The following is a 23,339-nucleotide window of genomic DNA, read 5'->3' as shown; positions in this document are numbered from 1 at the left end:
AAACGAGGAGGGAGGGCGGGCGAGGAAAACGAGGACAGAGGGGGGAGGGAGGGCGGGCGAGGAAAACGAGGACAGAGGGGGGGGGGGCGGGCGAGGAAAACGAGGACAGAGGGGGGGGAGGGAGGGCGGGCGAGGAAAACGAGGAGGGAGGGCGGGCAAGGAAAACGAGGACAGAGGGGGGGGGAGGAAAACGAGGACAGAGGGGGGGCGGGCGAGGAAAACGAGGACAGAGGGGGGGAGGGAGGGCGGGCGAGGAAATGAGGACAGAGGGGGGGAGGGAGGGCGGGCGAGGAAAATGAGGACAGAGGGGGGGGCGGGCGAGGGAAAAACGAGGACAGAGGGGGGGAGGGAGGGCGGGTGAGGAAAACGAGGACGGGGGGGAGGGCGGGCGAGGAATACGAGGACAGAGGGGGGGGGGGGGGGGGGGGGGGGGGGGGGGGGGAGGGAGGGCGGGCGGGCAAGGAAAACGAGGACAGGGGGGGGGGGGGGGGCGAGGAAAACGAGGACAGGGGGGGCGGGCGAGGAAAACGAGGACAGGGGGGGGGGGGGGGGAGGGAGGGCGGGCGAGGAATACGAGGACAGAGGGGGGGGAGAGAGGGCGGGCGAGGAAAACGAGGAGGGAGGGCGGGCGAGGGAAACGAGGACAGAGGGGGGGAGGGAGGGCGGGCGAGGAAAACGAGGAGGGAGGGCGGGCGAGGAAAACGAGGACAGAGGGGGGAGGGAGGGCGGGCGAGGAAAACGAGGACAGAGGGGGGGGGGCGGGCGAGGAAAACGAGGACAGAGGGGGGGAGGGAGGGCGGGCGAGGAAAACGAGGAGGGAGGGCGGGCGAGGAAAACGAGGACAGAGGGGGGGGGAGGGAGGGCGGGCGAGGAAAACGAGGAGGGAGGGCGGGCGAGGAAAACGAGGAGGGAGGGCGGGCGAGGAAAACGAGGACAGAGGGGGGAGGGAGGGCGGGCGAGGAAAACGAGGACAGAGGGGGGAGGGAGGGCGGGCGAGGAAAACGAGGACAGAGGGGGGGGGGGGCGGGCGAGGAAAACGAGGACAGAGGGGGGGAGGGAGGGCGGGCGAGGAAAACGAGGAGGGAGGGCGGGCGAGGAAAACGAGGACAGAGGGGGGGGAGGGAGGGCGGGCGAGGAAAACGAGGAGGGAGGGCGGGCGAGGAAAACGAGGAGGGAGGGCGGGCGAGGAAAACGAGGAGGGAGGGCGGGCGAGGAAAACGAGGACAGAGGGGGGAGGGAGGGCGGGCGAGGAAAACGAGGACAGAGGGGGGAGGGAGGGCGGGCGAGGAAAACGAGGACAGAGGGGGGGGGGGCGGGCGAGGAAAACGAGGAGGGAGGGCGGGCGAGAAACGAGGACAGAGGGGGGAGGGAGGGCGGGCGAGGAAAACGAGGACAGAGGGGGGAGGGAGGGCGGGCGAGGAAAACGAGGACAGAGGGGGGGGAGGGAGGGCGGGCGAGGAAAACGAGGAGGGAGGGCGGGCAAGGAAAACGAGGACAGAGGGGGGGAGGGAGGGCGGGCAAGGAAAACGAGGACAGAGGGGGGGGGGAGGGAGGGCGGGCAAGGAAAGGAAAACGAGGACAGAGGGGGGGGAGGGAGGGCGGGCGAGGAAAACGAGGACAGAGGGGGGAGGGAGGGCGGGCGAGGAAAACGAGGAGGGAGGGCGGGCGAGGAAAACGAGGACAGAGGGGGGGGAGGGAGGGCGGGCGAGGAAAATGAGGACAGAGGGGGGGCGGGCGAGGAAAACGAGGACAGAGGGAGGGAGGGAGGTCGGGCGGGCGGGCGAGGAAAACGAGGACAGAGGGGGGGGGAGGGAGGGCGGGCGAGGAAAACGAGGAGGGAGGGCGGGCGAGGAAAACGAGGACAGAGGGGGGAGGGAGGGCGGGCGAGGAAAACGAGGGCGGGCGAGGAAAACGAGGACAGAGGGGGGGCGGGCGAGGAAAACGAGGACAGAGGGGGGGAGGGAGGGCGGGCGAGGAAATGTGGACAGAGGGGGGGAGGGAGGGCGGGCGTGGAAAATGAGGACAGAGGGGGGGCGGGCGAGGAAAACGAGGACAGAGGGGGGGAGGGAGGGCGGGCGAGGAAAACGAGGACAGGGGGGGGGGAGGGAGGGCGGGCGAGGAATACGAGGACAGAGGGGGGGAGGGAGGGAGGGCGGGCAAGGAAAACGAGGACAGAGGGGGGGAGGGAGGGCGGGCGAGGAAAATGAGGACAGAGGGGGGGAGGGAGGGCGGGCGAGGAAAATGAGGACAGAGGGGGGGAGGGAGGGCGGGCGAGGAAAATGAGGACAGAGGGGGGAGGGAGGGCGGGCGAGGAAAATGAGGACAGAGGGGGGAGGGAGGGCGGGCGAGGAAAATGAGGACAGGGGGAGGGAGGGCGGGCGAGGAAAATGAGGACAGGGGGAGGGCGGGCGAGGAAAATGAGGACAGGGGGAGGGCGGGCGAGGAAAACGAGGACAGAGGGGGGGAGGGAGGGCGGGCGAGGAAAACGAGGACAGAGGGGGGAGGGAGGGCGGGCGAGGAAAACGAGGACAGAGGGGGGGAGGGAGGGCGGGCGAGGAAAATGAGGACAGAGGGGGGGAGGGAGGGCGGGCGAGTAAAAAGAGGACAGAGGGGGAGGGCGGGCGAGGAAAATGAGGACAGAAGGGGGGGAGGGCGAGGAGAGGGGAAAACGAGGTCGGGGAGAGGTAGGGTGGGACGAAAACGAGGGGGGAGAGGTAGGGTGGGACGAAAATGAGGGGGGAGAGGTAGGGTGGGAGAGGTGGACGAAGAGAGGGGGGGATAACAAGGAGGGGGGAGGAGGGCGGGGAGAGGTAGGGATGGAGAGGTGGGAGGAAAGCGAGGAGGGGGAGAGGTAGGGATGGGGAGAGGAAGGAAAACGAGGAGGGCGGGGAGAGGTAGGGAGGAACACGAGGAGGGATGGGAGAGGTAGGGAGGAGAGTTAAGGAGATGGGTGATAACGAGGAGGGTGGGAGAGGTAGGGAGGAGAGTTGAGGAGGGTGGGGGAGGGGAATGAGGAGAGAGGACTGGTAGGGAGAGGGGGGATAACGAGGAGGGAGGGGGGAAAGCGAGGAGGGCGGGGAGAGGTAGGGAGGAAAGCGAGGAGGACGTGGGGAGAGGTAGGGATGGAGAGGTGGGAGGACGGCGAGGAGGACGGGAGAGCGAGGTGGGAGGACAGTGAAGTGGAGCGGTAGCTGAGGACAGGGAGAGCAGGGGTTCTGGAGAGTCTGGGGGGGAGAGGGGTCGGAGAAACCGGGAAGGAGCGAGGTAGAACGGCAGGGAGGGAGAGGGTAAGGAGACAGACTGACCTGAGCGCACACTGCCATAAAAATTTTGCACTGGAACAGAGCAAAAACACCAATGCCATTTCCTCAATAAGCCCTGCCAGCGAGTAGACGCTCACCAGGCTTTACCAACATTAACACCGCAACGAGCCTTATCCAACCAGACAGTGAAGTGACTTTAACACTGCTGCGTGCCATGGCTGTGGAAAGGTCCTGGCTGATTGGTCTCCCCCTTGGCCTTTGCAGCCTGCTGCCCAGCAGAGCATATTGTTTGCCATTAGAGCATGGTTGGCTGGGCAGTCAGCTGTTCATCTACAGCACACTCCACATCACAAGCTTTAGATGAGTCCGTGTCACCACTACTAACATCGGCCATCACTTAACAAAACACACATGAATATGCACCCAGTCTCTCACATGCACAGTGTACATAATCTCACTCTCACAAACATACACTTGCACACTAAGGGCAGGGTGAGCGAGCCAAGCGCTGGCGGGTCGTTGGGTTTCAATCCCCACAGCGGATATGTTTACTTGCGTTAATCCTCTGGAATATGAGTTTAGTAGAGGAAGCGTAGGAGTTGCATGGGAGATGAATCTCCAGCTAAAGCAGGAAATGTGATTTGGGTGCCTGGTTGGGGATGAATTGTACTTTTTAATAATACAATTTATAATTTTTGTGTAGATCGTTGACAAAAATAACAATTCAGTCCGTTTTTGTCTTACTTTGTAACACAAAATGTGAAGAAATCCAAAGGGTTGTGGACTTTCTATAGGTGCTGTAGATGTTTATTTTTATGTAGGTTGGTAACACACAAACGATCCATATCAAATTGTGTTGGTCACATACACATATTTAGCAGATGCGGGTGTAGCAAAATGCTTGTGTTCCTAGCTCCAGCATTTCGCTACATTAACATCTGCTAACCATGTGTATGTGACATAACATTTGATTTTAGTCAATGCCACTCCGACATTGCTCGATCTAATACTTATCTTTTTTATTCCATTCTTTCACCTTTAGATTTGTGTATATACTGCTGCAGGTCGTTGGGTTTCAATGTCTTTCACAAATCTAAAGGTGAAAGAATGGAATAAAAAAGATAAGTATTAGATCGAGCAATGTCGGAGTGGCATTGACTAAAATCAAATGTTATGTCACATACACATGGTTAGCAGATGTTAATGTAGCGAAATGCTTGTGCTTCTAGTTCCGACAGTGCAGTAATAAACTTAGCGCGATAAAAAGAAACGTCCTCTCACTGTAAACTTAACACGTGTAAATATTTGTATGAACATAAGATTCAACAACTGAGACATAAACTGAACAAGTTCCACAGACATGTTTATTTATTATTATATATATTTTTTACCTTTATTTAACCAGGCAAGTCAGTTAAGAACACATTCTTATTTTCAATGACGGCCTGGGAACAGTGGGTTAACTGCCTGTTCAGGGACAGATTTGTACCTTGTCAGCTCGGGGGTTTGAACTCGCAACCTTACGGTTACTAGTCCAACGGTTACTAGTCCAACGCTCTAACCACTAGGCTACGCTGCCGCCCCATGTGACTAACAGAAATGGGATAATGTGTCCCTGAATAAAGGGGGGAGGGTCAAAAGTAACAGTAACAGTCAGTATCTGGTGTGGCCACCAGCTGTATTAAGTACTGCAGTGCATCCTCCTCATGGACTGCACCAGATTTACTAGTTCATGCTGTGAGATGTTACCCCACTCTTCCACCAAGGCACCTGCAAGTTCCCGGACATTTCTGGGGGGAATGGCCCTAGCCCTCACCTTCTGATCAAACAGGTCCCAGACATTCTCAATGGGATTGAGATCAGGGCTTTCTGCTAGCCATGGCAGAACACTGACATTCCTGTCTTGCAGGAAATCACGCACAGACCGCGCAGTATGGCTGGTGGCATTGTCATGCTGGAGGGTCATGTCAGGATGAGCCTGCAGGAAGTGTACCACATGAGGGAGGAGGATGTCTTCCCTGTAATGAACAGCGTTGAGATTGCTTGCATTCACAACAAGCTCAGTCTGATGATGCTGTGACACACTGCCCCAGACTATGATGGCCCTTCCACCTCCAAATCGATCCTGCTCCAGAGTACAGGCCTCGGCATAACGCTCATTCCTTCGATGATAAACGCGAATCCGACCATCATCCCTGGTGAGACAAAACCGAGACTCGTCAGTGAAGAGCACTTTTTGCCAGTGACTGTGGGTTTGTGCCCATAAGCGAAGCTGTTGCCGGTGATGTCTGGTGAGGACCTGCCTTACAACAGGCCTACAAGCCCTCAGTCCAGCCTCTCTCAGCCTATTGTGGACAGTCTGATCACTGATGGAGGGTTTGTGCATTCCTGGTGTAACTCGGGCAGTTGTCGTTGCCATCCTGTACCTGTCCCGCAGGTGTGATGTTCGGATGTACCAATCCTGTCGGACATTGCAATGTATTGCCCTGGCCACATCTGCAGTCCTCCTGCCTCCTTGCAGCCTAAGGCACGTTCACGCATCACTAGAAAGGCCTCTTTAGTGTCCTAAGTTTTCATAACTGTGACCTTAATTGCCTACCATCTGTTAGCTATTAGTGTCTTAACGACCGTTCCACAGGTGCATGTTGATTAATTGTTTATGGCTCATTGAATAAGCATGGGAAACATTGTTTAAACCCTTTACAATCTGGGAAGTTATTTGGATTTTTATGTATTATCTTTGAAAGACTGGCTCCTGCAAAAGGGCCATGTCTTTTTTTGCTGAGTTTATCTAACAACTAATCTAACAATCCCCAACAACGACCTAATACACACACATCTAAAGGGGTGAATGAGAATATGTACATGTACACGTGATATGAGTAATGTAAGATCTGTAAAAATAAAAATACAGGAGAATAGAATACAGTATATACATATGAGATGAGTAAAGCAGTATGTAAACATGTATTAAAATGACTAGTGTTCCATTTATTAAAGTGGCCATTGATTCCAAGTCTATGTAGATAGGGCAGCAGCCTCTAAGGTGCAGGGTTTCGTAACTGGGCAGAAGCCGGCTGGTGAAGGCTATTTAACAGTCTGGTGGCCTTGAGAGAGAAGCTGTTTTTCAGTCTCTCTGTCCCAGCTTTGATGGGATGATAGCGGGGTGAACAGGCTGTGGCTCCAATGATCTTTATGGCCTTCCTGTGACATAGGTGTCCTGGAGGGCAGGTAGTTTGCCCCCGGTGATGTGTTGGGCAGGCCGCACCACCCTCTGGAGAGCCCTGCGGTTGCGGACGGTGCAGTTGCCATACCAGGCGGTGATACAGCCCGACAGGATGCTCTCAATTGTGCATCTGTAACAGTTTTAGTGGCCAAGTCAAATATCTTCAGCCTCCTGAGGTTGAAGAGGAGCTGTTGCACCCTTTTCACCACACTCTGTATGGGTGGACCAATTCAGATTATAATTGATGTGGAAGCTTTCCACCTTCTCCACTGTGGTCCCGTCGATGTGGATAGGCTTGTGCTCTCTCTGCTGTTTCCTGAAGTCCATGATCAGCTCCTTTGTTTTGTTGACGTTGAGTGAGAGGTTATTTTCCTGGCACCACTCTCCCAGGGCCCTCACCTCCTCTCTGTAGGCTGTCTCGTCATTGTTGGTAATCAAGCCTACTACTGTTGTCTGCAAACTTGATGATTGCGTTGGAGTCGTGTGTGACTATGCATTCATGGGTGAACAGCGAGTACAGGAGGGGGCTGAGCACCCACCCTTGTGGGGCCCCTGTGTTGAGGATCAGCGAAGTGGAGGTGTTTCCTACCTTCACCACTTGGGGGCACCCCGTCAGGATGTCCAGGACCCAGTTGCACAGGGCGGAGTTCAGACCCAGGGCCCCAAGCTTAATGATGAGCTTGGAGGGTACTATGGTGTTCAATGCTGAGCTATAGTCAATGAACAGCATTCTTTCATAGGTATTCTTCTTGTCCAGATGGGATAGGGCAGTGCGATGGCAATTGCATCATCTGTGGATCTATTGGGGGGTAAGCAAGTTGAAGTGGGTCAATTTGGACAGAGGGCATTTGCCTGTGCTTTATACTGTGCAATTTTGCCCCAATCTCACAAAAATGAAACATATTTTCTGTTTGCCATATTGGTATCGACCGTCATGACCCCCAAAAATATAGTTTAACGGCTCAGTTACGATATCGTTATTGATTGATTCGCTCTATTAGCTCACATCCATTCCCTCCTGTATCAACAGAGCCATCTACTTTGCATCCTACTCCACTGCCAAAGAGAAGCTGAACGGCGTGTTTGAGCCCGACTCGACGCAGGTCCATATGGTGTCTGCAGGCCTAGCAGGTAACAGTTGTTCCACAAACTCCTCCTCTGCTGTCTATAGCCTGCTTGTCATTGCAGTTTCTACTGCTTGTTGCTACATTCAAAGTTGACTTGTTTAGACAATTCATTTCCAGCTACTTATTTTATTTTGACTGTTTACATAGAAAAGGGGATATGTTAAGTATTTATTCAAAGATATTTAGTTTTTGTTTTTTAAAGTAACTGGCCATATTTGTTTATTTGATTAAATGTTTGTTTTGTACATTTGTATCTTGCGTTATGGGGTTTCCTGTTAATTTGAAGATAATTCAATATTTGATTAACATTGCTCTAGCCTCTATCCAGCTAGGTGTTAGACATTGCCACTATATGGGTTGCCTTGTGGACGTTTTCCAGTGTTTTGAATATCAACCACAGATGGTTTGCCCGAAAGCACAATTGAAGACTTTCAGGATCAGTCTCTAGTATAAACCCTACTTTATATCTATAGTGAAAGCACAATTGAAGTCTTTCAGGATCAGTCTCTAGTATAAACCCTACTTTATATCTATAGTGAAAGCACAATTGAAGTCTTTCAGGATCAGTCTCTAGTATAAACCCTACTTTATATCTATAGTGAAAGTGAAGAGGTTATTCTGCCCTTCAATATTGTAGTTCTTAAGTTGTATGTGAAAAAAATAATCTGTGTTCTCTGTCAAAGCACTTAGTAAGAAAAGATGTAAAGAAGTGTGAAAAAGACAAAGCACAGAGTTAACACTGTCAGTTACATTTTCTACTACTTCCACTCATATAGTGAACTGCTCTTGTGATTTCACACGGCAAATAGCCCCACTGACCCACATTACTGCCTCTGTCCTACAATTATATACAGCCAACTTGGCAGAGGCCCAACGCTTTACTACATACAACTACAAGACTTACCACTAGCTAGCTGTCTGTTCCAGCAATACAATAAAAAACATCCTCAAAGTTTGGGTTGTGCTTTCCATCCCACTCCCACTTTCCCCACTTTTTTCTCTTGAGGCTCTTCGACTCTCTTGAAGGACCCTAAATTGTGTTAACGTACCAGTTTGTTGCTAAACAGTGAGTTTGGCCCTTCAAGCGCTGTCTATGCTGTGTGTGTACAGTAGTAAAGGCCCCAGGGTGCTAACATGTCAGGGCCCTCACTGCGGGAGCCCCCGCCTCGCGGCGACACACCGGCCGGACGCCTCAGGTAGCACTCCATTTCCTTTCACTGGTATGACCATGATGATGATGATGCTATTGATGCTAATAATGATGATGCTGGTTATAAGTCACTAGCTGGTTTGCAGCTCTTTCATCTCCTTTAACTTCTACATGATTGCACAGTCTTGATACACTGTACCCCTTCCCCCTTTTTTTACCAGCCTGTTTACCCCCCCACCCACCCCCACTGAAGGTACATGAACAATATGCATTTTTAGATGTTTCTTAGTCGGCATATGAAGTGAAATGCTAACCTTGTCACTATTAGGTTTGAGGGTCCTTATTTGGTTCATCGTCATTTACTCTTGAACCGCTGACACCACAGATGTAGGTTATTTAAGTTCAGCGATGTACGTCTGCCCTCATCTGATGACAATACTGTGCTGTAGATATCACTCATGTAACATACGTATGTCTATATACAGGATATAGGCTATCGGTGACAACCTAGTTCCAGACACTAGAAAATCCCTATCGGATTATGGCACTCCCAAAATGATGTGAAACACCTGAATCCTTTCCCTCAGTTACACATGCAGATATAGAATAATTACCCAAAGATGCTTTTTAGTCAGCATTTTTTAAATTTAAATTTGATATAGTGCCAGTTCTCCAAGTACAAATTATAGAAACATGCTTACTGACTTTTTCAATTACAGATGTAGAATGAATAGACCATTTTAATTTAGACAACATACATTGAGTATTCAAAACATTAGGAACACCTGCTCTTTCAATGACCGACTGACCAGGTGATTCCAGGTGAAAGCTTTGATCCCTTAATTATGTCACTTGTTAAATCCACTTCAGTCAGTGTAGATGAAGGGAGGAGACAGGTTAAAGAAGGATTTTTAAGCCTCCAGACAAAGACATTGATTGTGTATGTGTGCCATTCAGAGGGAGAATGGGCAAGACAAAGGATTGAAGTGCCTTTGGACGGGTTATGGTGGTAGGTGCCAGGCTGCAACACTGCTGGGTTTTTCACGCTCAACAGTTTCCCGTGTGTATCAAGAATGGTCCATCACCAAAGGACATCCAGCCAACTTGGAACAACTGTGCAATGCTTTCGACATCTTGTAAAGTCCATGCCCTGACGAATTGAGGCTGTTCTGAGGGCAAAAGGGGGGAGTGCAACTCGATATTAGGAAGGTGTTCCTAGTGTTTGGTATACTTGGTGTTGATTCATAATCATACCCACTACTGGCCTATAATCATGCCCATTTTGCATAGTCATTCAACTCCCTGAACCCTCTCTCTAGGAGTTGAGGAGTGGAGCTAAGAAATGTTCTCCAGCTGCACATCTAAACCATTTTCCCTAGTAAATGTAACACATGAGTATGAGTTGCCACACATACTCATGCCTTCTCTTGAATTCAACACAACCACAGTTTGCTCAGGGCCTAGTGTCTATTCCTGTCGATAGACCTCCTGTATAGACTTGCTAGTTCATGTGGTTAATTTACGCTGGATCAGGAACCCATAGTATGTCAAGAGCCTTGAACTACGTTGTGGACTCTGACACCCTCGCATAATATGTGATCCTCTTTGTGTGTGCACAGATATCACATCTATCATATATTTTAATAGAGGGCCCCATTCAGCCTAAAGCACACTGCATTATAGCAGATGAATGTAGTGCTGTGCTGTAATAACACTGGAACTAGGTCACGCCATTGAATTAGTTTAGATATGAAACGGCTGACACTCCAGTAATATGTTTCATTTGGGGGAAAGGTTCTATGTATTTGAGACATCTGGCCTCCACACAGTCCTTTGTCCAACATAAAAATGGCATTAATGCTTAACTTTTAGAAGTTGTTCAGGCGATCAGAAACCGATGGGTGGGTCTTGTTGAATTGGCGTATCACAACACTGATTCCGCTTTGGTCCTCTTGAATAATTCAAGAAGGCCAGTCCATTTAGTTTCCTCATGGCAGCCAATGAGGCCTTCAGCTGAGGCTCACACCATGACGTCGTTCATACAATGACTTTCTCTTAAGATGTAGGCCTACTGTAGGGCTGAGCTCACCTTATCTGGGAGCTACTATTGTTCAAATTACATTTACTCAATTCATTGACTAATTTATAGGGTAGAATTTAATATGGCACACTTAACAAAGCTCGTCATTTTATAGACTTAAGTCTGCTTGACAAGGTTAGCATTTCAACCCTCTGGCATTATTTGACCTTTTTTTTTTTATTGTGACTATTTCATTGTTGACTTTGTCCCCCATTTTATTTGACCCCATCGTTACTGTTAAGAATCAATAAAGGTGACTGTGGTAATGATGCCATTGGTTGACAATGATTGGCACCTGTAGCATCGTTGAAATATATTTTATTATTGTGTACCACACATGTTTATTTGTTTTGTCCTGCACATAATGAATATACCGGTGGGGTGATGTTCATTTACGACAGATTTGCATGTTTCTTCCCTTACCAAGAACAACATACAGTACCTGACAAAACGTAGGGGAGGGAAACGACACGAGACGGCCTCTTGCATTTTAAAACAGGTGTGGGTCGGGTAAGGTCAAGAGTTTGAGGGTTAGAGTGGGGAGGAAGAGATTCTCTCCCCCCCCCCCCCCCCCCCACACACACACACTCTCACCTTGGTTGGTTTAAAAAAGGGTGGGTAAAAATGTGGGAGTGGGGAGGATTCATAAGTTTATATATAAAAAGGGGGATTTGGGGAGGCTTAGGGGGATCTTACCTGTTTATCAGATTGGGGAAGATGGGGGTGATACCTGTCATCCTATTTGACCTGTTAAAAATACAGGGATTGGGTAGGATCGGTAGGTTTCCTCTTCATCTATGTAAATAAAGGGAGTTTGTGGGTGGGTTGGTTGGTTGACTGCTGCCTGTGTGTGACTGTGGTCATTTTAGGGATTTACTGTAGCTTTCACCCCTGCGTGAGGGGGGAGAGCCCCCGCCACCTCAGCCCCCCCATATCTGCAGGCTTCTAGCTGCAGCTGTGAGGCGGAGTAGCTTTGCCCCTACTCTGTGAGTACACGCCATAGACGCTATCTCCTTCTTCTTCTTCAACAGACTTGTCATCCTCTTCATGCAGTTTCCTTAGGACTGTGTCCCTTGATACAGTAGAAGCTCTAGTCGTGCGTACTGTACTGTAGACGTCCCCTGGTTTCTTGTTTAGAGAAGATGCTATGTAGTGATCTAAATGTATGTTGATTTTCAAATGGTCATGTTTTAAATTATGTTCCTGTTTGGAGGTTTAGTATCTTAACCACATCGGTACAGAGCACAAGTGATGTGCAGGATTTACTGTCTGTCTTTTAAAAATGCACACATTATGATCACACTAGAATGACCTGCACCTTACACATTTGTCATATACCTTGTAATGTATATGACATAACACTCCTGTGTGAATTAACAAACTGACTTGTTGCATTGTCAGGGGACTCATTGGTCTCTGTTATTTAAAAAAAAAAAAAAAAAAAAATCTAACCCAAATTTAGTACAAGCAACTTATTATTAACACTATTAAACTAGTAAATGTTTTGGTATTCATAAATACACCTAGTTTCCCCGGGAAATAACATCTGCCTACTTGTCCACTTTGTGATTTTTTTTCCCTTCTTTGGTCCTCTTGAATAATTCAAGAAGGCCAGACTCCATTTAGTTTCCTCATGGCAGCCAATGAGGCCTTCAGCTGAGGCTCACACCATGACGTCGTCTATACAAGGACTTTCTCTTAAGATGTAGGCCTACTGTAGGGCTGAGCTCACCTTATCTGGGAGCTACTATTGTTCAAATTACATTTACTCAATTCATTGACTAATTTAAATGGTAGTATTTTATCAGGCACACTTAATCAGAGTGAAGTATAATAATGATCATTGAGGGGGCTGAACAATAGCATAGCACTATGCTATATCATTCTGTAGTGCCTTCCGTGTACATGAGATTCAGGCCCACCTTGTTTATTAACACTAAGGAATAGTATTTATAGTAATTATAGGCTTTATCTTGGTTATATTTGTTGCAACTTGTAAATATGAAGAATGTGGACTGTATCTTTAAGCTGAGTTGTTGCCTGTACTGTAATAACCTTGAGGAATCTAATCAGTCCATATAATACCATTCCTGTGAGGGACAGTCTGCCCTTAACAAAGGTAATCAAGTTTAAATGTTTTATAATCTCTGGTACCAAAGCACCAGCGATAAAAGGAAATATTTTACAAGATTGCCTGGTTAAATAGAGGTAAATAAACCGCTCGTAAAAGGCCAATAAACACAGCTTAAAGATGTCAACAAAGCTTACACACACTGCTGCCAGTTGAGAAGGAAATGTTTAGAGTGCACCGGGGTTGTATTTCACAAAACGCAGGATCCATAGATAGGCCAGCAGTCAGTTCTAACTCTTACTTTTCTAGTTCATAAAGCCAGCTGAAGTTGAATGTCGTTGGGTTACTACTGCAAGTATTGAATCTGTAATATCCTTCCCTATATTCAAGTTGATCTTCCTTTATCATCCAGGAAGTACAGTTGTTAGATGGCTGGTTCACTCATTGGTGGTGCTTTGTGAAATACACCCCCCATTGTATATATCTCTGTCCTTGGATAGGCTGAGTCCTTCTCACACAGTCACTCCCCCTGTCTGAACCTCTGAACTCTTCTTCCCAGGGTTCACTGCTATCACGGCGACCAATCCCATCTGGTTGATCAAGACCCGGTTGCAGCTGGATGCCAGGTAAGCACTGAGGAGGGAGGCTGTATCTAGGCCACATGCTGTAAAAGTCTTTTGAGTCCCCAAAGTCAGAATGCAGCCCATTTTAAATTCCCTAAGCTTTTACGTTAATCCACAGCTGTTTCATATTTGGTTGGTTCTCTAAATACTGTATGTTATGCATTGTCATGCTTATTGTAGCCTAGTAGTTAGAGCATTGGACTATTAACCGAAAGGTTGCATGATCGAATCCCCGAGCTGACAAATCTGTCGTTCTGCCCCTGAACAAGGCAGTAAACCCACTGTTCAACAGTAGGCCATCATTGTAAATAAGAATTTGTTCTTAACTGACTTGCCTGGTTAAATAGAGGTCAAATAAAATATTGTTTTGATTCATTGTGCTAAGGGAAAAGGTGTTCTTCTGATTACTAGTAGAGCATATTACGTTATTGGATGTTGCGAATCCCTTAACATGTTACTTAATTGCCAAATGTATCCCGTTTAGCTATAATGACCCCCCCCCCCCCCCTCCCCCCAAACGTGTTTTTACCACAGGAACCGTGGCGAGAGGCGCATGAATGCGTTTGAGTGTGTGCGGCGGGTCTACCAGGCGGAGGGCTGGCGGGGCTTCTATCGGGGTATGTCTGCCTCGTATGCCGGCATCTCCGAGACGGTCATCCATTTTGTCATCTATGAGAGTATCAAGCGCAAGTTGATGGAGTCCAGGGCCCAGGCCAGCATGGATCAGGACGAGGACGAGTCGGTGAGGGATGCCTCAGACTTTGTGGGCATGATGCTGGCCGCCGCCACCTCCAAGACCTGTGCCACCTCTCTCGCCTACCCCCACGGTATGCATGTTGTATCACCCTTATGGTTATTGTTTGATATGATATTTGTATCGCCAATGATACATATTTTTTAACTGAATCGGGGTTAATAAGTCAGTCTACCCCCCCCCCCCTTCTCTCCTCTCCCCCTGCCCTTTCCTCGCCTGCCCTCCCCCTTTCCTCACCTCTCTCCTGTCCTCCCCCTTCTCTCCTGTCCTCCCCCTTTTCTCTCCTGTCCTCCCCCTTTTCTCTCCTGTCCTCCCCCTTTTCTCTCCTGTCCTCCCCCTTTTCTCTTCTGTCCTCCCCCTTTTCTCTCCTGTCCTCTCTTCCCTTTTCTCTCCTGTCCTCTCTTCCCTTTTCTCTCCTGTCCTCTCTTCCCTTTTCTCTCCTGTCCTCTCTTCCCTTTTCTCTCCTGTCCTCTCTTCCCTTTTCTCTCCTGTCCTCTCTTCCCTTTTCTCTCCTGTCCTCTCTTCCCTTTTCTCTCCTGTCCTCTCTTCCCTTTTCTCTCCTGTCCTCTCTTCCCTTTTCTCTCCTGTCCTCTCTTCCCTTTTCTCTCCTGTCCTCTCTTCCCTTTTCTCTCCTGTCCTCTCTTCCCTTTTCTCTCCTGTCCTCTCTTCCCTTTTCTCTCCTGTCCTCTCTTCCCTTTTCTCTCCTGTCCTCTCTTCCCTTTTCTCTCCTGTCCTCTCTTCCCTTTTCTCTCCTGTCCTCTCTTCCCTTTCTCTCCTGTCCTCTCTTCCCTTTTCTCTCCTGTCCTCTCTTCCCTTTGTAGAGGTGATCCGCACCCGGCTACGAGAGGAGGGCAGCAAGTACCGCTCCTTCTTCCAGACATTACTGACAGTACCTAAGGAGGAGGGCTACCGCGCCCTGTACCGTGGTCTCACCACCCATCTGGTCCGCCAGATCCCCAACACCGCCATCATGATGTCCACCTACGAGATGGTGGTCTACATGCTACAACGCTAGCCCCTCCCCTTCCTGTCTGGAGAGAAAGTAGGAAGTGACTGACTTGGTTGGGCATGTCTAAGATGGAGACCAAAGGAAAACTGATATGGACCAGAACCAAGAAGAAAGCACAGGAGCCCCCCTACTCTCCATCCAACAACCTCACACCCTAATCCTACAGGCTGACCCTCAAGGGGGCTCTGTGGTCTGGGGACAGAGAGAAACAGTTGGGTCAGTCTTTTTATAGAGCCTGTCAAACAGGAGATGTCTCTGAAGGAAAGACGGATATCATGTTGTGGCCTTTAAAGAGTTTTAAGTTTGTCGCTGTGTCTTTTGTAGAATGAAACCAAACTGCTTTAGCCTGTATTGGAAATTACAATCTGAACGGGAATGCTTGAAAACAATCGATCAAAAACTGGTGTCATAACACTGAACATTACATAAAATTCTCCAGTAGATGCATTTGATTAAATTAGCGCTTTTTCACTAGGATTTAGCATGTAAGCTAATATTTGAAACAAGCTAAGCATGCTCTGTTTCAGTAACTTGAAACCAAGTTTGGTGGATATCTTTATTTTCAACAGATCAATTTCTCAAGCAAGAATTTTGCTAGGACTGTTTGAGTGGGGAGGGGAAAGCTAGCTACTATTGGAAGAGAGGTTTGGAACTCTTTCTTATTGGTCTATTAACTGATTTCAAAGCTCCATCCCACCTAAACAGGCCGAAATTTCAGGTCTCTTCAAACAGCTCTTACACTAAAAGGGCATTATCATTTTTACAACTTCACAATATTCCAACCTCCATTGTGTATAAAACACAGTAAAATAATGTTTGACTGCACTGGGCCTTTAAAACCTTGTAACAATAAAGCAAACACCAACCTAGTGTCTTAATAGGGCGTTGGGCCACTACAAGCAACCAAAACTGCTTCAATGTGCTTTGGCATAGATTCAACAAGTGTCTGGAACTCTATTGAAGGGATGCGACACCATTCTTTCAGGAGAAATTCCATAATTTGGTGTTTTGTTGATAGTGGTGGAAAATGTGGTCTCGGGCGTCGTTCCAAGTCTTCAATCAGGTTGAGATCTGGTGACTAACCCCTCTATTTTCCTATGAAACCCCTCTTTTGAAGTCCCTGAGAAAAAACGGGGCATTTTTATACATGACCCTAAGCATGATGGGATGTTAATTGCTTAATTAACTCAAGAACCACACCTGTGTGGATGCACCTGCTTTCAATATACTTTGTATCCATCATTTACGCAAGTGTTTTCTTTATTTTGGCAGTTGCCTGTATATCAAAAGAAAATAGCAAGCAAACCATACATGCACTACAAGGAGTTGGTCTTCAAGCATTCCCCTGAAGGTCCCAGTTTCCCGTTATAGTCTGAAGCAATGCATATGGTGCACTGCTGCACAAGACTAGTGATCGCCGATCACAACACATGCCTCACACTTAACCAGTGGTTTATTTGTTTTGAAAGCTGACTATCATTTCAGTGTTTTTGTATAATGGTATTGTTTCTCTGATACTAGTCATTGTGAAGGACCTAGTTGTCTCATGAATAAACTAGACTTCACTGCCCTAGAAGGGTACCAACATTTAGCAGGTTAGAGATCTATCTATCGGTGTGATGCCGCTACTTGATGATAATTTAGGTGTTGAAGCCAGGTTGTGTCAATGTTTATTTCATCACTACTCCCAACCTGAGTGTTTGCAAGACTCTGACTGTGACCATAAGTGCGTGCGAGAGAAAGTGTGTGTGTTGATGTGCATTTGACTCCGTTTGTGTATGTTTGTGGGTTGAGAGCGAACATCCCTGATATCTGGTAGAGTTCCCCCCACTAAAAGTGAATCATGTATACTGAACAAAAATATAAATGCAACTGATTTTACTGAGTTACAATTCATATAAGGAAATCAGTCAATTGAAAAAAATGTATGAGGCCCTAATCTATGGATTTCACATGACTGGAAATACACATACCTTATTAAAAGAAGTGGTCCTCGCAATGGGCCTCAGAATCTTGTCACATTATTTCTGTGCATTCAAATGTTCATTGATCAAATGCAATTGTGTTCGTTGACATCAGCAAACCGCTCACCCACACACGTGGTCTGCGGTTGTCAGGCTGATTGGACATGCTGCTAAATTCTCTGATGGAGGTGGTTTATGGTAGAGAAATTAACATTCAATTATCTGGCAAAAGGCCAATTGGACACTCCCTCAAAATCTGAGACATCTGTGGCATTGTGTTTGACAAAACTGCATATTTTAGAGAGGCCTTTTATTGTCCCCAGCAAAAGATGCACCTGTGTAATGATCATGCTGTTTAATCAGCTTCTAGATATGCCACACCTGTCAGGTGGATAGATTATCTTGGCTAAGGAGAAATGCTCATTAACAGGGATGTAAACACATTTGTGCACAACATTCTAGAGAAATAAGCTTTTTCTGTATGTAAAATTTCTGTGATCTTTTATTTCACCTAATGAAACATGGGACCAACACTTTACAAGTTATATTTTTGTTCAGTGTAGATCATTAAGGTTAGGAGCAAGGCCGAGCTACTGTACATTTGTGGTCCATCCCAGCTCCTACACCCGAGCCCTGCCTTACCAGTGGCTTCCAACTCAACATTTATGACCTTTTGGGTCTTGTGCTTAACATTCTTGTGTGTGTGTGGGACATTTTAATCTTGTATTATAAGAATAGTGTTACTGTTTATGCAAAAACTGTATTTTGCTCAACAGTTCCCATTGCAGATATTGTACAGTTGAGTACTTAATCTTGCAAAGGATTTTCATTTGTGTGTGTTGATATAGTACATGTTTATGCATAGCAACTTTTGTGTATATTTTGCTTCGATCCATGTATTATACTGCAGTTCTGTTGCAAATGATTTATTTTGTTTGTGTACTATTATCAATATATTTTAACCTGTTGCAACATGGTGTGTTGACATTTTTATTTTGTTAAAGTTGTATATTATAATATTGTATTTAATTTTACATCATGTAAGGCTTGATGCTGAAAGATGGTCTTTAATTTTATGGCATTCATAAAATAATTGGATTTGGTGTAAAATACTTAATTTTTTGTTTTGTTTTTACCCCGTTTGCTATCCATAGTAACCTCCATATCTAAGTGTGTAGACTGCTACAACATCCTATCAGCTCTTAACATTATAGTCATTTAGTAGACACTCTTATCCAGAGCGGTTTTACAGGAGCAATGAGGGTTAAGTGCCTTTGTTCCAAATTCTCAATCTGGCATTTCAATTGTAGTGTCAATATGACAAGATTGTTTTGGCGTTCAAGTTGCCCTGAAGTAGTTTTAAACTGATTCTGGATTCCTGATTTAAATACTTTTCGGCAGTGCAGAGGCTACATGGGATTATGATGCGTATAATTTAGATGGATATAAATATCCTTCTGTACATGGAAGCTTTCAAGCACAGTGTCTTTATCTACAATAGTTGCTCATTTTCTCATGCCAATTTCAACTAGTTTCCTTTCCACTGAAATACTGTATTAAAACTGCAATGTGAAGGAACATACTGGAGTCCTTTTCCCACAGACTACAGCGTAGGTGTAATCGTTACTGTCAGTGCCCTGATAGTCATACTGACTTGAATAACTAGTGTACAAAGGAATATCATTTTCACAAACCAACAACAGTTCCATGAACAATCAACTGTGATGTATTTTGTTGTAGAGCATAGGCTTGCATATAAATGACTGTCCTGTTCTGCTTTCAATTCAAGACTCTGTTGTATTGGAAATAAAACACACTATACAGGTCATCAGATCTGCAGTATCATGAGCTGTCTTTCTCCACAGAGTCTTGGGTGATGGTGTATACAAAGACAACTGGGATCTCGGGGGAAAAAATGTATCATGACATCGGTGATCTTCAGGTCGGAAATTCAGAACCCTAGAAAGAGGCCCAAGTTTGAGTTGGGTGACGGTTTCAAGCGATTTGTTGTATCCATGTTTTTGCCTGAAACATATATTTTTCTCAGATGCTTGATGACTCAATATTTAAAGGAGAAATACGGTAACTTGAGGTCAAATCTTTCAAAATGTGTGAATTAGAAAAATGGATTACTAGTGATCTCATTTATTTCAAATATTTTGTTTTGACTCTGCCATCAGCCTGTATCTGAAATGCCTTTCGATCTCACCTGTTTGCTGTTGGTTAACGTGGTCTTTACTTTGCCGCCTATATCATCATCCCTCCTTTTTGTACAAAAGTCGATAAAACCCAAATTGTAACTCATTGCTTGCAAAGCAAAGGCCATGTTTGTTCAGGCAATTTTACTATGGACTTTCTTGACTGCTGTTGTGTTGGCTATTTTATGCTGAGCCTGTTTTACACTGTAGGACATTGTACCACAAGGTGTCAGCAAAGGCAAAGCCAACGTGACAGTACTGCCTACATCCCATTAAACCATAAACTCCAGTGGCGCTCTGTCGCCATAACTAGATGCAAGGAGGTACGTTTCCAACCTGACCGATGGGAAGTGTCATCCAAACAACATGAGGTCCTGAAATTCTAAGGATTAGTCGAGCTACAATTTTAGTCTCCTCAAAACAATATAAAGGCATTGATGTCCTGTTTTTGGTCTTTGCGAGAATATTTGTAGCACTCACAATTGTGACCATAAGTAACTTGGGTAGTTAGACCATGTAGCCAACAATAAATCGGAGTAATAACAGTAATTACCTTGCAACGTTGTGGGTTAAATGTATACGTAGGTAGCTTTATAATAAACATGACAGTTACAGAGGCTCTAATATGGACGCTTTCACCAATCTTACCTCGCGAGGTAGGTTAATAGAAAGCGATTCCATAGCCTTTGTCATTAGAGTTGATGGTATGTGGAAATTCTATTGTATAAAATCCCATCAAACATTGAGTAGCCTACCTATATTCTATACAACAACAAAAAATCTACAGTCTGATTGTATATTTAATCAGGCCTGAGTGGGTGTGGTATGCTTGGATACAGCCCTTAGCTGTGGTATATTGGTCATATACCACAAACCCCCAGGGTGCCTTATTGCTATTATAAACTGCTTTGTTACCAACGTAATTAGAGCAGTAAAAATAAAAGCTTTGTCATACACGTGGTATACTGTCTATTATAAACTGGGTGGTTCGAGCCCTGAATGCTGATTGGCTGACAGCCGTGGGTATCAGACAAAGCATGTAGAGGTCTGGAATTTTTTAAATCATAGGTACACTTCAACTGTGAGAGACGGAATCTAAAACAAAAATCCATAAAATCACATTGTATGATTTTTAAGTAATTCATTTGCATTTTATTGCATGACATAAGTATTTGATCACCTACCAACTAGTAAGAATTCCAGCTCTCACAGACCTGTTAGTTTTTCTTTAAGAATCCCTCCTGTTCTCCACTCATTACCTGTATTAACTGCACCTGTTTGAACTCATTACCTGTATAAAAGACACCCGTCCACACACTCAATCAAACAGACTCCAACCTCTCCACAATGGCCAAGACCAGAGAGCTGTGTAAGGACATCAGGGATAAAATTGTAGACCTGCACAAGGCTGGGATGGGCTAGAGGACAATAGGCAAGCAGCTTGGTGAGAAGGCAACAACTGTTGGCGCAATTATTAGAAAATGAAAGAAGTTCAAGATGATGGTCAATCACCCTTCGGTCTGGGGCTCCATGCAAGATCTCACCTCATGGGGCATCAATGATCATGAGGAAGGTGAGGAATCAGCCCAGAACTACACGGCGGTACCTGGTCAATGACCTGAAGAGAGCTGGGACCACAGTCTCAAAGAAAACCATTAGTAACACACTACGCCGTCATGGATTAAAATCCTGCAGCGCACGCAAGGTCCCCCTGCTCAAGCCAGCGTATGTCCAGGCCCATCTGAAGTTTGCCAATGACCATCTGGATGATCCAGAGGAGGAATGGGAGAAGATCATGTGGTCTGATGAGACAAAAATAGAGCTTTTTGGTCTAAACTCCACTCGCCATGTTTGGAGAAAGAAGGATGAGTACAACCCCAAGAACACCATCCCAACTGTGAAGCATGGAGGTGGAAACATCATTCTTTGGGGATGCATTTTTACAAAGGGGACAGGACGACTGCACCGTATTGAGGGGAGGATGGATGGGGCCATGTATCGCGAGATCTTGGCCAACAACCTCCTTCCCTCAGTAAGAGCATTGAAGATGTGTTGTGGCTGGGTCTTCCAGCATGACAACGACCCGAAACACACAGCCAGGGCAACTAAGGAGTGGCTCCGTAAGAAGCATCTCAAGGTCCTGGAGTGGCCTAGCCAGTCTCCAGACCTGAACCCAATAGAAAGTCTTTGGAGGGAGCTGAAAGTCCGCATTGCCCAGCGACAGCCCCGAAACCTGAAGGATCTGGATAAGGTCTGTATGGAGGAGTGGGCCAAAATCCCTGCTGCAGTGTGTGCAAACCTGGTCAATAACTACAGGAAACGTATGATCTCTGTAATTGTAAACAAAGGAGTCAAAATCAAAAGTTACATTCAGTATCTGATGGCGCCACCAGCTGCATTAAGTACTGCAGTGCATCTCCTCCTCATGGACTGTACCAGATTTGCCAGTTCTTGCTGTGAGATGTTACCCCACTCTTCCACCAAGGCACCTGCAAGTTCCCGGACATTTCTTGGGGGAATGGCTCTAGCCCTCACCCTCCGATCCAACAGGTCCCAGACATGCTCAATGGGATTGAGATCCGGGCTCTTCGCTGGCCATGGCAGAACACTGACATTCCTGTCTTGCAGGAAATCACGCACAGACCGAGCAGTATGGCTGGTGGCATTGTCATGCCAGGATGAGCCTGCAGGAAGTGTACTACATGAGGGAGGATGATGTCTTCCCTGTAACGCACAGCGTTAAGATTGCTCAGTCCGATGATGTTGTGACACACCACCCCAGACGGACCCTCCACCTCCAAATCGATCCCGCTCCAGAGTACAGGCCTCGGTGTTACGCTCATTCCTTCGACGATAAACGCGAATACAACCATCACCCCTGGTGAGACAAAACCGCAACTCGTCAGTGAAGAGCACTTTTTGCCAGTCCTGTCTAGTCCAGCGATGGTGGGTTTGTGCCCATATGCGACGTTGTTGCCGGTGATGTCTGGTGAAGACCTGCCTTACAACAGGCCTACAAGCCCTCAGTCAAGCCTTTCTCAGCCTATTGCGGACAGTCTCTGCACTGATGGAGGATTTCTGCATTCCTGGTGTAACTCGGGCAGTTGTTGTTGCCATCCTGTACTTGTCCCGCAGGTGTGATGTTTGGATGTACCAATCCTGTGCAGGTGTTGTTACACGTGGTCTGCGACTACGAGGATGATCAGCTGTCCGTCTTGTCTCCCAGTAGCGCTGTCTTAGGCGTCTCACAGTACGGACATTGCAATTTATTGCCCTGGCCACATCTGCAGTGCTCATGCCTCCTTGCAGCATGCCTAAGGCACGTTCACGCAGATGAGCAGGGACCCTGGGCATCTATCTTTTGGTGTTTTTCAGAGTCAGTAGAAAGACCTCTTTAATTGCCTACCGTGTCTTAACGACCATTCCACAGGTGCGTGTTCATTAATTGTTTATGGTTCATTGAACAAGCATGGGAAACAGTGTTTAAGCCCTTTACAATGAAGATCTGTGAAGTTATTTTGGATTTGTATAAATGATCTTTGAAAGACAGGGTCTTGAAAAAGGGACGCTTCTTGTTCACAATCACAGGCCTTAAATGACCTCCATGTTTGATGGTATTTCCCAGTTCAAAACATGAATGCACCAAAGTCCTATTCACTTCTTCACAACCTTTAATTACCACCTCTCACTTGGTTATGAAAGCAGCATTAAATATACCACGGCTAAGGGCTGTTCTTTAACACCTCAATCACACCTACAGTGTTTATGCACAAAATGCTATGGATTAGTGTCCAACAAAAGTTCAACATTCACCCCGACAGCGTCATTGCATTTTGGTACACCAGAAGTACATTCCCTTCCAATGGAACACTGT

General features: G+C 46.9%; 1 protein-coding gene across 3 annotated transcripts in view; it reads left to right on the top strand.

Annotated features, from left to right (window-relative positions):
• slc25a36a (solute carrier family 25 member 36a) overlaps window positions 1–19,100 on the top strand; it is a 36,662-nt gene extending 17,562 nt beyond the window's left edge. For 2 of the 3 annotated variants that reach the window (XM_020462960.2, XM_031806422.1), the window contains exons 4-7: window positions 7,520–7,620; window positions 13,477–13,543; window positions 14,075–14,367; window positions 15,116–19,100. In XM_020462960.2, the coding sequence (XP_020318549.1) occupies window positions 7,520–7,620; window positions 13,477–13,543; window positions 14,075–14,367; window positions 15,116–15,309 (655 nt within the window). In that variant the 3' untranslated portion in view covers window positions 15,310–19,100. Of the gene's footprint in view, window positions 1–7,519; window positions 11,833–13,476; window positions 13,544–14,074; window positions 14,368–15,115 lie in introns of all 3 variants that reach the window. The other variant, XR_004205719.1, reaches the window with a different exon arrangement.
• Window positions 19,101–23,339: the final 4,239 nt, after the last annotated feature.

The sequence above is a fragment of the Oncorhynchus kisutch genome, linkage group LG27 (assembly GCF_002021735.2).
Source record: "Oncorhynchus kisutch isolate 150728-3 linkage group LG27, Okis_V2, whole genome shotgun sequence".
In the NCBI taxonomy this organism is placed as follows: Eukaryota; Metazoa; Chordata; class Actinopteri; order Salmoniformes; family Salmonidae; genus Oncorhynchus; species Oncorhynchus kisutch.
This window is presented reverse-complemented; position numbering and strand designations above follow the sequence as displayed.